This window comes from Dioscorea cayenensis, chromosome 8 (assembly GCF_009730915.1).
Source record: "Dioscorea cayenensis subsp. rotundata cultivar TDr96_F1 chromosome 8, TDr96_F1_v2_PseudoChromosome.rev07_lg8_w22 25.fasta, whole genome shotgun sequence".
Taxonomy (NCBI): Eukaryota; Viridiplantae; Streptophyta; class Magnoliopsida; order Dioscoreales; family Dioscoreaceae; genus Dioscorea; species Dioscorea cayenensis.
In genome coordinates this window covers 8,135,700-8,149,435 of record NC_052478.1, presented here as the reverse complement: position 1 = coordinate 8,149,435, position 13,736 = coordinate 8,135,700, and the positions used below count along the sequence as shown (strand labels likewise).

At 34.8% G+C, this 13,736-nt stretch overlaps 1 protein-coding gene across 1 annotated transcript; it reads left to right on the top strand.

Moving 5' to 3' along the window:
• The first annotated feature begins 8,850 nt into the window (after positions 1-8,850).
• Positions 8,851-11,794, top strand: LOC120267243 (probable disease resistance protein RF45). Its single transcript, XM_039274928.1, has one exon. It carries the CDS (start codon positions 9,065-9,067, stop codon positions 11,792-11,794), a length of 2,730 nt encoding a protein of 909 aa, XP_039130862.1. The 5' UTR covers positions 8,851-9,064.
• Positions 11,795-13,736: the final 1,942 nt, after the last annotated feature.

Here is a 13,736-nt window from a genome sequence, read left to right as displayed (position 1 = left end):
ATTACCATGGTATGACTATGACTCAGTTTTCTATTCTGCTGGGCTTATATGATAAAGACTATATACACACGGAGGAGTATGCACAGCTACCTGTTGACTATCCTCCTAGTCTTACCCAGGGTCATGCATTTCGAGTCATGTGTGGTGACCGCCAGTATGACCCAAGACATTCCAAGGCTACCTCACTCACTCATCCGTCCTACAGGTATATCCATGTTATTCTCAGTAGGTCAGTGACAGGACATGATGATAGTACTGGTGTGCTTAGTTGATTGGATTTTCTCCACCTCTACTCTATGATTTAGAGCGAGCCCATTCATCTTGGGCACGCTGTGGCAGACTATCTTTACCACCAGAGCCAATATTAATGTGTGGGGGTACTCTTCGCTAGACCATACATCACGTGGCTCATCTGTGGGATGGGTCTTCTTGAGGCTATTCGCGGGAAGTTGAAGGTCATCGTTTCAGCAGCATTGGGATTAGCTACTCTTCCATCGATGGGTATAGTGAGGAAGACTGGCATTAGTGGCCACAAACTTGTGACTGATTTATCAGATGAATCCAAGGAGGAGGGTGATAAGCCCGACGATATCTCTATTGTACAGGCCACAATACCACCACCCAAGAGAGAGTCGATGGATATAGAGGCCACTGCAATAGCAGAGGGGCCCCATCAGAGCTTGATCCACTTTTCACTCGAGTTCATGACCGTTTGGTGAGGTTTGAGGTTGTTGTGGCCATTGTTCTTGCCAACCAAGCAGTGATTATGGCACACCTTGATTGTATACATGGACCTTCGATGAGGATATTGCTTCCGACAAGCAAGTAGCACCAGCAACACCAGCAACACCAGCAGTACCAGCACTAGTAGATAACACCGATGTTTGAGGCGTCCCGGTCATGAGATTTTTGTTTTCATTATTTCATCATTTGGGATTTTTGTACTTAGAAAGGTTTTACCTTCTGAGAGTTATCTTTATGCCTTTTTTTTATTTGTTGCAAGTTTGTTCTTCAATTGCTTTATCTATATGAACTCGTGCATCTTTTCTATTTTTCTTGAGCTTCGCTGAACCCTTATTATTTGTGCAGATGGCCTTGAGAGTGATGTTGAAGATGGCTTAGTCATGTACATGGCTGTGTGACCTCCATGGATATTGAACACAAAACTCTCACGAGTTAGACTTCACAAAATAATCTATGAGAAGTTCAGGGGAGTATTGTTTCAATTGCTTTCTCACACAGACTTTACTTTTTATTGATGACATCTTTATTATGCTTACGTGCGTACATTGGGGACAATGTACATCTTAAGTGTGGGGAAGGGATCACCTTATACATGTCTTTTGCTTTTGTGCTTTTCATGTACATGCTCATGTTGCTAATGATGGTTCATCTTAGGGTTAAGAGTTTAATTCTTAATTATAGGAGGCTTTTGAACACTTGGTTTTATCATTCTCTAGTTGTTATCCAATTTTTTTAAAATTTTTGTCTAATTGCTATTTTGTGCACCTTTCTCATTCATTAAACTTGTGGAAACTCTAGTTTAGTATTTTTGGGACTTAGTAGTGTTAGTTTTCTAAAAAAAAAACATGTTTCTTGTTTGTACATAGGAGGTGGAAAAAGATACCACCTATGATGTATGAATCTACTCTCATAGTCAAATATTAGTTATGCCCTAATGAGAGAAAAATGTATCTCATGGGATGAGTGAAAGTTACCACATCAAAAGTGTGAAAGCCACTTAAACGGCCACATGGGAGAAGGCTACCTTAGAGGATGTGTGAAGTTGCTACCTATTCTTTTTGTTTTTAAATAAGTCCCTTTGTTGACATTAGTTGAGTTCTTCACACACACCTACTTCCAGATTTCACCTTTTCCTTTTTTATTAGATTGTTTGCTAGAGTATTGATTGTTTCATCTAGTGTTTGAGTCTCTCCATGATTTTAGAATTTCATTCCTGTACTCTTTTGTTGTACCTAAGGCCAAGCACTTCTTATTTCTTTCCTTAGGTTTAGAGATTAGTTTTTCTTGAGGACAACAAATGCTTGAGTGTGGGAGAGTTTGATAAGTGCTTAAGTGAACATATTTTGTTATATGTTTTACATGCATTGAGCATCACTTTTATCAGGTTTTATAGCTCATAAAGTGTATTAAGTGTTCTTTTGTGCAAATAGGGTTTTGAAGGCATGAAAAGACAAAAGTAAGCAAAGATAGGTCATGGAGGAACATTTGGGAGACTTTTGGGCAAGACAAGGATCAAGACACAAGCTATGTTCATATGCATGGGAGTGTATGCTAACTTTTGAGGGATTTCAAGTTAATTCATGAGTTGGAAGGGCACAAAAACAATCACACCTTCATGCCCCAACTTGTGTAAAGAATTCAAGAGTCCCCCAACATTTTCAGTCTATAAAAAGCCAAGTGACCTACCACATGGTCGTGTGCCCAGCAATGTGGCCTTAAAAGAAGAAGATGTCAACAAGCACTATTTATGAGTACTGTAGTAGTTGCCCACAAAATTTACTGTAGCAGTTACTTACATGCGTGTGGAATTTCCACATGCCTGTGTGGATTTTCTGGGAGATGTACCAGCCCACACGGTCATGTGGGAGCCCATGTGAAGCCCCAATTTGAGATTATAAAAGGCCACTTTACTCGATTTTAGGTTAACTTTTTCACGACTTTATAGAGGTAAGGCTATTGGCGGGGTTTAAAAGAGAGGTCTTTGTAACTTTGGGGGCTTTTCTTCACCAACATTTATCGATATCTCCTCCATCATATCATCAAGGAAGCCACTGACAACCCTAGCTTTGGAGAGGAATCCATTAAGAAGTTGAGACTACCCATCAAGGCCATCATCACGAATATAGGGGGTGGTTTATTTCCATGTCTTATGCAAATTTTTATTCATTTAAATCTTGTTTTGTATCTTGCTCCATCAAGAGCTAAACCCTAGAAGGTATTTGGGCATGTGAACCCTAGGATTCTAATCTTGTATTGATTTGTATTGTGTTTCCTTTTTATCCGAGTTTAGTTGAGTTTTAATCTTGTTTTCTTAATGCTTACTTGCTTTATTAACCTATTGATTGATTGGTTTGCTTGATTCATTCACCTTGGTGAGAGAGAGTTCTCCATTAAGGTTAGAACCTCAAGGTTGAAGAGGGTAGAGAGGGTGAGTCATGAGATAGTGGAGTGTCCTCTTTCCCTTCAGATTGATGCATTCTATCTCTGTATTCCCTAAGCTCTAAGAAACCATATGTGTTGTAAGGTGTTGAGAGAGTTCTCCACTTGGACTTTGTAGGGGGTTAGGGACCCTTTACCTAGACGTAGGGTTAGGTCTATTCTTAGGAATCATATATATCTATTGAAATCCCTAAAGCGCTATGCAGTCATATGTGGTGTGAGGTGTTGAGAGATTTTTTCACTGAGACCTCGCAGGGGACTAGAATCAGTGATTTGAAAGCAGGAACTTATTTACCTTTGGATTACTATGACATAACTAACTTAGTTTAGGAACACTTTGTGAATCTTGTGCTTAATGTTTGAATCCTAGCGGGAGAATTGCCCGAATACCTCACTTTCATTGATTAAGACCTCCCTTCATTTTACTTTTGATTACTTGCCTATGACATTCATTTACTCATGCATTAGTTCATCACATCATATGTTTGATCATCTGACTAGATAACTTAGAAGTAGTTATTACTAGTAATCTTGTTCCTTGTGGATTTGACTACCTGACATATTGGGTACACTATTATTACTTGAGCGACCCATACACTTGTGGACACACGCAAGGGGTGTGTTATCTACTCAAGATTTGGGGAAAAGTTCTAATCTAGAAATCTAAGAAGGAATAATAGAAGAGAAGAGAAGATGGGAAGAGATGAGATAAATCTAGCAAGTAGCAGTGATGGGGAGTAGCGTCCCAGATCAATCCCTTAGAGCAACATGCAGTAATTGTCCTACAATGATTATCAGGTACATCCTATGAATTCTGGGTGTGCTCTTAAAGCCTTGTCACATCTATGACAATCAAATACATCGAGTTTTTCGACTTTTAACTATGGGAATCATACACATCAAGTTTTGTAACTACTTTACGGCAATCATAACTATGGCAATCAACACACATCAAGTTTTACAATTACAACTATGCAAATCATGAAAATCAAGCACATCAAGTTATGTAACACAGATTTTAACATAGAAAACAATAGAACTCTATAACCATTACAAGAGTAATCAACTACAAATATACATCTAAGTTCATGAATCTAAGGCACTGCAGAACGGTTAGCCCCTCATAAGTTTACACAACATTGGAAAGAATGAGAAAACTATCATGCCCCGACCCGCAGGCCGAGCGCGTAACATCATGATGACCCAAGGGATGGCAAACACCGCCTCAACCTTGGATCATCGTAAGCTTAACCTGTCTCCTGTGCATAATCACTATAACAACAAGGGAGAATTCAACAACACACAAGATCACTTAAGAAGATGCATAATAAATAAGTGCTAAACTGACCATGTTTTCTATATCATTTACACTATATTATTTACACTATAATAATAATGTGCTATTATTATTATTATTATTATAAAATGGTGAGGTCCACATGGAGCCTAACACCCACTGGGAAATTTATTGTGAATTCCTTTTATGGTTTCCTAATTGATGGGGGACAATGATGTTCAATAACGCCAATCCTATTAAAAGATGATTACACAATAAAGATCAACCTTTTCAATTGATTGGCTTGGACAACAAAATACTTACTCTAGAGATTCTTTCTAAAAGACAATTTAATAATCTCCCTATAACTCAGTGGCGAAACTAGAACTAAAATTAAAGGGGTGCTGAATTCAAATTTTAAAAAGTTATAAATATTAAATAATTCTATTAATTTAAACCTAAAATCAACATTACAACAATATAAAATATACATCCATCCAAAAAACTTTGATTTATATATTAAAAAACCTATCATATCGACATAATTAGCAATTAACTAACTAACAATTAAGCACTAAATTAAAAAATAATTTAACACAAATTCACAATCTAATTCAATTATTAAATACTGTAGAAACTTGAATTAAATATTAGAAGTGACTGGAGGCCTCAGAAAGATGACGGACAACTGCTACCGGTAGAGGGCCTGGCACTAGGCCCATTGGGGAAAGAGATAGTGAGGCTAGGGATTTAGAGAATATAAGTATATGGACCCGGTCTAGGATTGTCTTTTCAATACCATGTAGAAAGTAGAAACCAATTTTCTTACTGATGGATGGAAGCAAGGGTCTCCTTATATAAGGAGAGACCAAAGCCAAACCTACGAACAAATCAACCATACATAGCAATAAACAAGAAAAGAAAAAGAAAGAGGAGGAAAATCTAAATAAGGACATATAGTTGTCTCTTATTGGTTTCCTATTGGTTTCCAACAAATACAACAATTTTTCAACAAATTATTAAATGAATAATCAAAATTTTCAGAACAATTAATCACAATAAATATCTAACACTTTTTGCAACAATTTTCATAACAAAATGATCAAACGAGCATTTAACAAATATCTAGCAATTATTCAACAAATATCAAATATTTTTACACAACAAATAATCATACAAAAAATTAAACAAATTGAATAAAATATAAAACAAATAGAAAAAAAGATAAATCCTCATGCAAGATAAAATATAAACTTGGAAAAGATTGTGCAAAGAGAGAAAACTCACTAATCAACGCAACCTGTAATGATTTTTTGAAGAAATTTTGAGAGAGCAATTGTAATTTTGTTAAAGTTTAATTTTTTATTACTATGTATTATTATTGTTTTTTTACATTAATATTTTAAAAATTGATAATTATGTATTGATAAGTTCAATAAAAACTTGCATGTCTTTCACCATGCAGTAATAGAATCTACAAATCATCTCCTCATTCAATGCCCTTTTGCAAAAATCATAAGGGGTCATTTTGCCCAAATCTTCAGGCAACCTCACACAGCGCAATCATAGAAGCAGTGAGGAAAAGCATACAGTTATTAGGGACTTCTATGCGCAAGAAGACTCGTAACCCTGACACTCAGGTGATAGACCCAACTATACGTTAGACCATGCTGACCACCTTGGCAGGAGAGCTTTCGGCTGTAGGTAACCCTGTCTTGATGCGCTTTTCTATCTATTGTCAATCTTTGTCATGTTATTCTCCTAGTTATTTTCCATTTTATCATATGTTTCATTTGTTTGTGTCCACACCTAATAAATCTTATACTTTATTTGTTTTTGTGTATGTACTTTTTTTTTTCTTTTAATAAATTCATCGTTTATCTACATTAATTATAAACAAATTAATTCAATGATTTATTTATTTATTATTATTATTATTATTATTATTATTATTATTATTTTGCTAATAATTTTTTGGTCTATTAGACCCATAACCCTGGATGGTGTGTTGGTGTTTTACTGAAAATGTGGGTTCAAATCCCTTCTCACATAGGGTGGAGAACAAAGGCTTGTTTGGGGCATTAGCTCCACACATATACACAAATGGTTTGTCAACATTTGGTTAAAAAATAATTAGTTTTAAAAAATAATTTAGGATAATTTTTGTTCTTAATGTGGAGACAAAACAGTTTCATTTTTTTTGTTTTCATTATTTTTTAATATTTGCATCCATGCATTATAAATTATTGTTGTTAACTTAGCGAGATATATGTACCAATCATTTTTACTCCATGGACACACTCAAAATATATAAGTAATGAAGTGTATGTAGTATCTTAAGAGATTCAAAAATTCTCATTTATTTTTTTATTCATTTTTTAGGGGAAAAGAGATACTCGTAGCTATTTAATAAAGGAAAAAAAATAAATGTAAGAATAAGTAAATGCATGTAATAATATATAAATGAATTACAATTTGAATATATTTGTCACCTGAAAATAAACTACTTTGAATTATATAGGTATAACCCTATGCCTTTTTTGAAGAAAATATTTAGATTTGGCGCAGGGGTGTGCCAACCCGAAGCAATACCCTGTGCCAAATCTCATTTTTGCTACACTGTAGCAATGTTATTTTTTTAAAAATATTTTTACTTCTGTTTTGATTTTCTAATTTGATTTTCTGTTTTTTATTTTTTGTTTAAATTCTTTTTTTATTTTTTTAAAATTTATATTTATAATTTTATATTTTAATTAAATTAATAATTAATAATTTAAGTTTATATTTTCAATTAATAAGAAATATATAATTAAAGAAAATAATTTATGAAATATAAATTCATTAAAATTAATGAAAAATTACGTCAACGATAAAATAAAACATTGAAAATAAATCCTAAAACATACATTATCATCGATACCAAAAAGAAAAAAAAAATATGTTTGTTTGTATGTGTTGTTTTTTTAAGTGATTAATGTAATGTTTGTATTTGTATTTTTTTAGCAATAAGATTTTATTTTATATTTAAAAAATATAAAAATAAAAATCATATTTTAAATAGTATAATATTTAAATTCAATTATTAAGAGTGAAAAAGATTTAAAGATGATTAAATTTGTTGATAGTATGAATATATAAATTATTAAAGAAGAACAATATTATTAGAATATTCTATTTTAGAGTTAAAAATAGAGATGGTGGTTGGAGAAACTTTCACTGTAGAATCTATATTTTTAAGTACTGAAGCACTAAAAATAGAATTTTGGGTTGGAGATGGCCTAACTACAGGATGATCTCCTTATTATAGTCAAATGTCTTATTTGTGCTTCTATTATTTTTTTTGTTCGTAGTAAGTCTGTTATTATTCATTTCAAAAAAAGTTAGTCCCTTTCCCTAATAGCCATTAGGTTTCCCCTTAGGGTTGCTAATGTGACATTAAATAATATAAATTTTTTTAAAAATATTAAAATATTTTTTAAAATTTCAAAAAATAAAAAATATTTAAATATTATTAAAATTTTCGAAATATTTAACAAAAAAAATAACAATTTAATAAATGTTAAATTAAAAAGAGTAATTTTTATGTTTATATTTATATTTATGTATTTTATTAATAATTTCTCTAATTATACAACAATGAATTCTACATCACAAAAGAATGTGTTCTAACTTATTCATCATACGTTAGTTTTGATGGATGGACATAAAATTAATAAGATCAATTAAAATATAATTTTTTTGGTAGATAAACCATTGTCGTATAATTAGAAAAACATTTTATAAAATAAATAAATATAAATATAAAAATTATTATTTTAAAATTATCATTTATTAAATTATTAATTTATGTCCAATTTGTGTTTCGTCAATTGTGTCGCCATCAATTGTAATACGGCATCATAGCTGATGCGTTAGCAAATTTTGGAAGAACGAAGAATTCAATCAAGAATATCTTTTTTGCTCAAGGCCGTGACTGTTCTCGTTGGCCGGAGGACATCTGCAATAATTTTTATTTTTAATGTATGCTTTTTTATTTTCTCTTGGTTTCCACTAAAAAAAGAAAAAAAAAATTGTAATAAGGCATCACAAAATATCGAGACATTATGTCATCTTAAGGTATACAAAGAAAAGATTGCATTTTCATTTATTTAGTATGACAGGCATTACAACTTGAATGCAATTGTCACATTAAAAACAAACTACTAACAATAACATTGATATTTTATTGTGCATTATTAGAGAACCACCACGGAAGTATTGAATGAACGCTCTCTTTTGTCCGTGGTGTGGTTTCTACGCAAGTAACCCAGGTCCCCCGTCCCACCAATAAATGGAAAGCATTGAAGGCGGCAACCCTTTCGTCAGAGGATCGAACAACTCTAGCAGCACCGTGTACGCATCTCTAGTCCGTTGACTACATGTATTTGTTCAACCTTCCAAATTAACAATGACAATTTGTTCAAAAAATAAAATAAAATTAACAATGACAAAGTCAAGCGGAGAGCAGAGGAGATCTATGTTTCCCTGCCTGTTTGGGAACTAATCAGTAATCACGACATAAAAATACAACCGGAGAGAAGAGATATCATCAGACCTCACTGTGAGATGGCGCAAAGCGTAGTCTCAATTGTTGTTGGAAAACTAGGAGAGCTTCTGATCCAAGAAGTAAACTTCCTCCAAGGAGTAGATGAGGAGTTGAGATCCCTCCATAATGAGTTCCAATGGTTTCAGGCCTTCCTCAAGGATGCCGATGCTAGTATCCAAGGAGGCAACGAGAGGGCTAAGACTTGGGTGAATCAGGTGCGAGATGTTGCTTATGACGCCGAGGACATAATCGACATGTACATCTTCAAGATTCATCGACACCGCCGAGTATCCCATGGATGCTTCTCTTCGTTAATGACAACATGTGCTTGTCATCCATCCAGACTAACAATCCTCCATGACCTTGGCAATGAGATTGACAAGGTCAAGAGGAGAGCTGTGGAGATCTCTGCTAACCGATCCAAGTATGGCATTGAGAGCATTGGAGCTACTTCTGCTGACTCATTGACGTCCAATGAAGCAATACTGCCTTTGAGCTGGAAGCAGACTCCGGTCGTGGAGGAAGTTGATGTCATTGGCTATGATGAGCATGTTAAGACATTGGTACAACTATTGCTGGCGGAGGATAAAGGTCGGTATGCTGTCATATCAATTGTAGGCATGGGAGGCTTAGGCAAGACCACTCTTGCAAAGAAGGTTTTCTCTAACCAAAGAATCAAACAGCACTTTGCTTGTCATGCATGGGTGTACATCTCTCAATCTTACAGAGATCGAGAGCTTGTGGAGGCCATAGCTAATCAACTCATGGTCGTTGATAAGGTGAGGATGAATGAGTCCACCGATGAGGAGATGAAAAAGATAGTTCATGAGCACTTGAAAGAAAGGAGATACTTGGTGGTGATTGATGATATATGGACCCGAGGAGCTTGGGATAACATCAAAAAGGTGCTGCCAGAGACAATAAATGGAAGTAAGGTGTTGCTAACTACTCGTAATAGAGATGTTGCATTGCATGCTGATAGACGGATCCCTCCTTTTGACCTCAAGCTCTTGGGAGAAGAAGAGAGTTGGGAGTTGTTCTGCAAGAAGGCGATTCCAACAAAGCACAGTGAGCACTGTCCTCCAAACTTGGAGACAATTGGAAGAGAGATGGTGGCCAAATGCAGTGGCTTGCCTCTTGCCATCGTTGTGTTGGGAGGTCTCGCATTGAGGAAAGAGCAGTCTGAAAAGGAATGGAGAAAGTTGTTCAAGAGTGTGAGTTGGCAACTAAGAGAAGGTGAAGACCAGATTTCCAAAATATTGGCTCTTAGCTACCACCATCTTCCGTACTACATGAAGCCCTGCTTTCTCTACTTTGCAATGTTCCCTGAGGATTCTCTCATTGATGCGGAAGATCTAATGTTAAAGTGGATAGCAGAGGGGTTTATAGAAGCAAGAGATGAAGAAACAATGGAGGAAGTCGCAGAGGAATACTTAGAGGAGTTGGTGCATAGGAGTCTGATCCAAGTGGCGAAGAGAAATGCATTGGGAGGTATTATGGAATGCCGAATCCATGATCTTCTTCTTGACTTGGCCATCAATGAAGCCAAAGGTACGAACTTTCTCCTTGTTACTAAGACCAATAATAGTGAGGGGAGCATTACTTTGAAAAATACCCGTCGACTGGTTCTTCATGGTGATCAGAGTTGGGAAGTAGCTCGACAATATCCAATTGATTCCACTAGAAGCCTACGGACTGTTACTTTCTTTGGTACAGAACTGAAGAATCCCAAAATACCCCAAATTCTAATAAGCATGAAGCTACTTAGAGTCATAGATCTCCGTGGCAAAGCAATAATTTTGCCTAAAGCTATAGGGGAGCTGATTCATTTAAGGTACTTGAATGTACGAGTTGGAAGATCCAAGCCGGTTCCATCTTCCATTGGTGAACTTAACAATCTGCAAACACTTCAAATTGAGGGCTATTATTCTACTACTGGGCTACCAAGTGAAATATGGAAATTGCAAAGCAATCTGAGGCATTTGGAATGTGGATCCTCTTCAATCAAGGGCCAACCATCAGCTGACAGCCTGTCAAATCTCCAAACACTTTCAGGTATTAAAGCAGGAAAATGGCTATTTAAAGGATTAGAGAAGATGACCAATTTGAGGAAATTGAACATTTGTCGTATTCATAGCTCTTATGGAAAGGCGTTGTCAGACTCTCTTGGTAAACTAAACAATCTCATTGAATTGGACTTAATAGCAGGGCTTATCCATGAAATACCAACCTCAATACTGACAGCATCCCATCATAAACATCTCCGAGTTCTTCATTTGAATGCGAAATTAGAAAGATTCCCTGAGGTTAGTATTGAATGTCTCCTAACAAACCTCATCAAGTTGACCTTGGAAAGTTCTAGTCTTAAGGAGGACCCACTTGTGACATTGGGGGAACTTGATAACCTTCAAGTTCTTGAGTTACGGTATAATGCTTTTGTTGGGAAGGAGATGGTTTGTTTGGAGAAAGGGTTCCCTCAGTTGAAAGAGTTAGTATTTAATCATTTGTATTCATTAGAGGAGTGGAAAATAGAGGATGAAGCCATGCCCAAGCTTAGAAAATTAGTAATTGATAATTGCTCGAAGTTGGTGATGCTCCCTTATGGCCTTCGAGGGATTACTAGTCTACAAGAGTTGAATGTGAGAGGCATGCCTTCTGCCTTTACCCAGAGATTGAGAGTCAATGACGGTGATGATTGGGATAAGGTCCGACGCATACCTCTTCTCAATGTGATAGACTCAAAGTATTAGTTATATTGTTTATTTTTTTTTTTTTATGTAGCATTACATTGCAATGCAACTGAAGATATAAAATAGAGATGGCTAAAATTTTCTCCTTTGAGCTTGAAAACCCTTAAAAAATGCTATTGAGAAGAATTTTTTTTATTTATAAAAATCCCATAACAAATTACAACATAACTAGTAACAAAAGAAATCCAATTAAAGCTACTATGTTTCCATGTTACATTTCCATATTGTCAGGGATCCCCACTTATTCTATTAATGTCTTAATTTTTGGTGGTTTAAGACTTCACCCCTGCTTTACTACATGGTAGTCCAACAAGCACAATTGCTCAAACTCGAGAGACTGAAGAGTAATGGTTTAAGCAAGCGCCATTTAACTTTCAAGTATAGTGTGTTCAGTAAGCACTGAAGTTTTATATTTAAGAATGGTTTAGTAAAAATATATGTTAGATCTTTGCAAGCTTACTTGATTCTACCCATTTGTGGCGTTTTTTCAATTTGTTCTTTTTCCCCTGTCATTTGGGATTCACCAATGTCATGCCCCGAACTCGACTTGCCGGATCCGGTGCAACAACAAACGATCACACACCTACAGTTCCTAACAAAGTAGGTATGCAATGCCTCAAAACTGATCATACAACAGAAAATATAAATTTCTAAATTACAACTTCAAATACAAGCTGATTATAACAGGGTTCAAAACAAAGAGATTTTCTAAATCAAAATTCACAAACTAACACAAACATAATGATAGCCCAAGCTCTTGCTAGCCCACTTAATTGGTAGCCAAACTATTTTACTACTGATCTAAAAAGAATTTAACAACAAGATTATGAGCTTGACATCCTAGTAAGTAACCTACTAAAAATAACTGGGATCATGTGAAATTCAAAAATTCAGAAACAAAACGCAAATTATATTAGATAGGATCATGTGAAATTCAAAAATTCAGAAACAAAACACAAATTATATTACATATTGCAGATATTTATCAAAACTATAGTTCATAAAATCAAAATGGTTCAACAAAATACAATTTAATAACAGATAGAAATATATGTCAAAAAATTGCTATGGCCAAAACAAAATATCAGAGGTCATTTGTTTACACTCAGTTACCTGATTCAGAATTTTAGAGCTCATTTGTTTACCGTCGGTGACCCGAGCTATATTATCAGAAACCGTTATTCTTCACCATCAGAATGGTGTGAAACTATAGTTTCTTATCATAGTTAGAGGTTCATGTCGATATGGTCAGTGCTTAACCCTCGGTGACAGTGTTAGTTCTTAGTTAATTGGAGACGAAGCAGATTTATCCACCTTTTATAAGAACAAAAGATATAAAATAGAAATGGCTCAATTTTTCTCCTTTTGAGTTTGAAAACCCTTAATAAATGCTACAGAGGAGGATATATTTTTTTTTTGTATCTATAAAAGTCCCATAACAAATTACAACATAACTAATAAAAAAAAACCAATTAAAGCAACTACATTTACATATTACATTTCCATATTGTTAGGGATCCCTAGTTATTCTATTAATGTCCTAACTTTGGGTGGTTTGAAACCTCATCCCTACTTTACTACATGGTAGTCCTCTAACAAGCACAATTGCTCAAGGTCGAGAGGATGAGGAGTAATGATTTTAGCAAGAGCCATTTAACATTTTAGTATAATATTCTAGTATAGTGTCTTCAGTGAGCACTAAAGTTTTATATTTATGAATTGTTTAGTAATAATCTATGTTAGATCTTTGCAAGCTTACTTGACTCTACCCATTTGTGCGGTTTTTTTTAATTTGTTCTTTTTTTTTACCTGGTGTTTGGGATTCACCAATTTACAAGAGTTGAGAGTGATGAATATGCCCAATGAGTTTACGCAACGATTGAAAGTTGATAGTGAGGACTGGGAAAAGCTCAGATAGATACCTTCTACTGTCGTGACATAA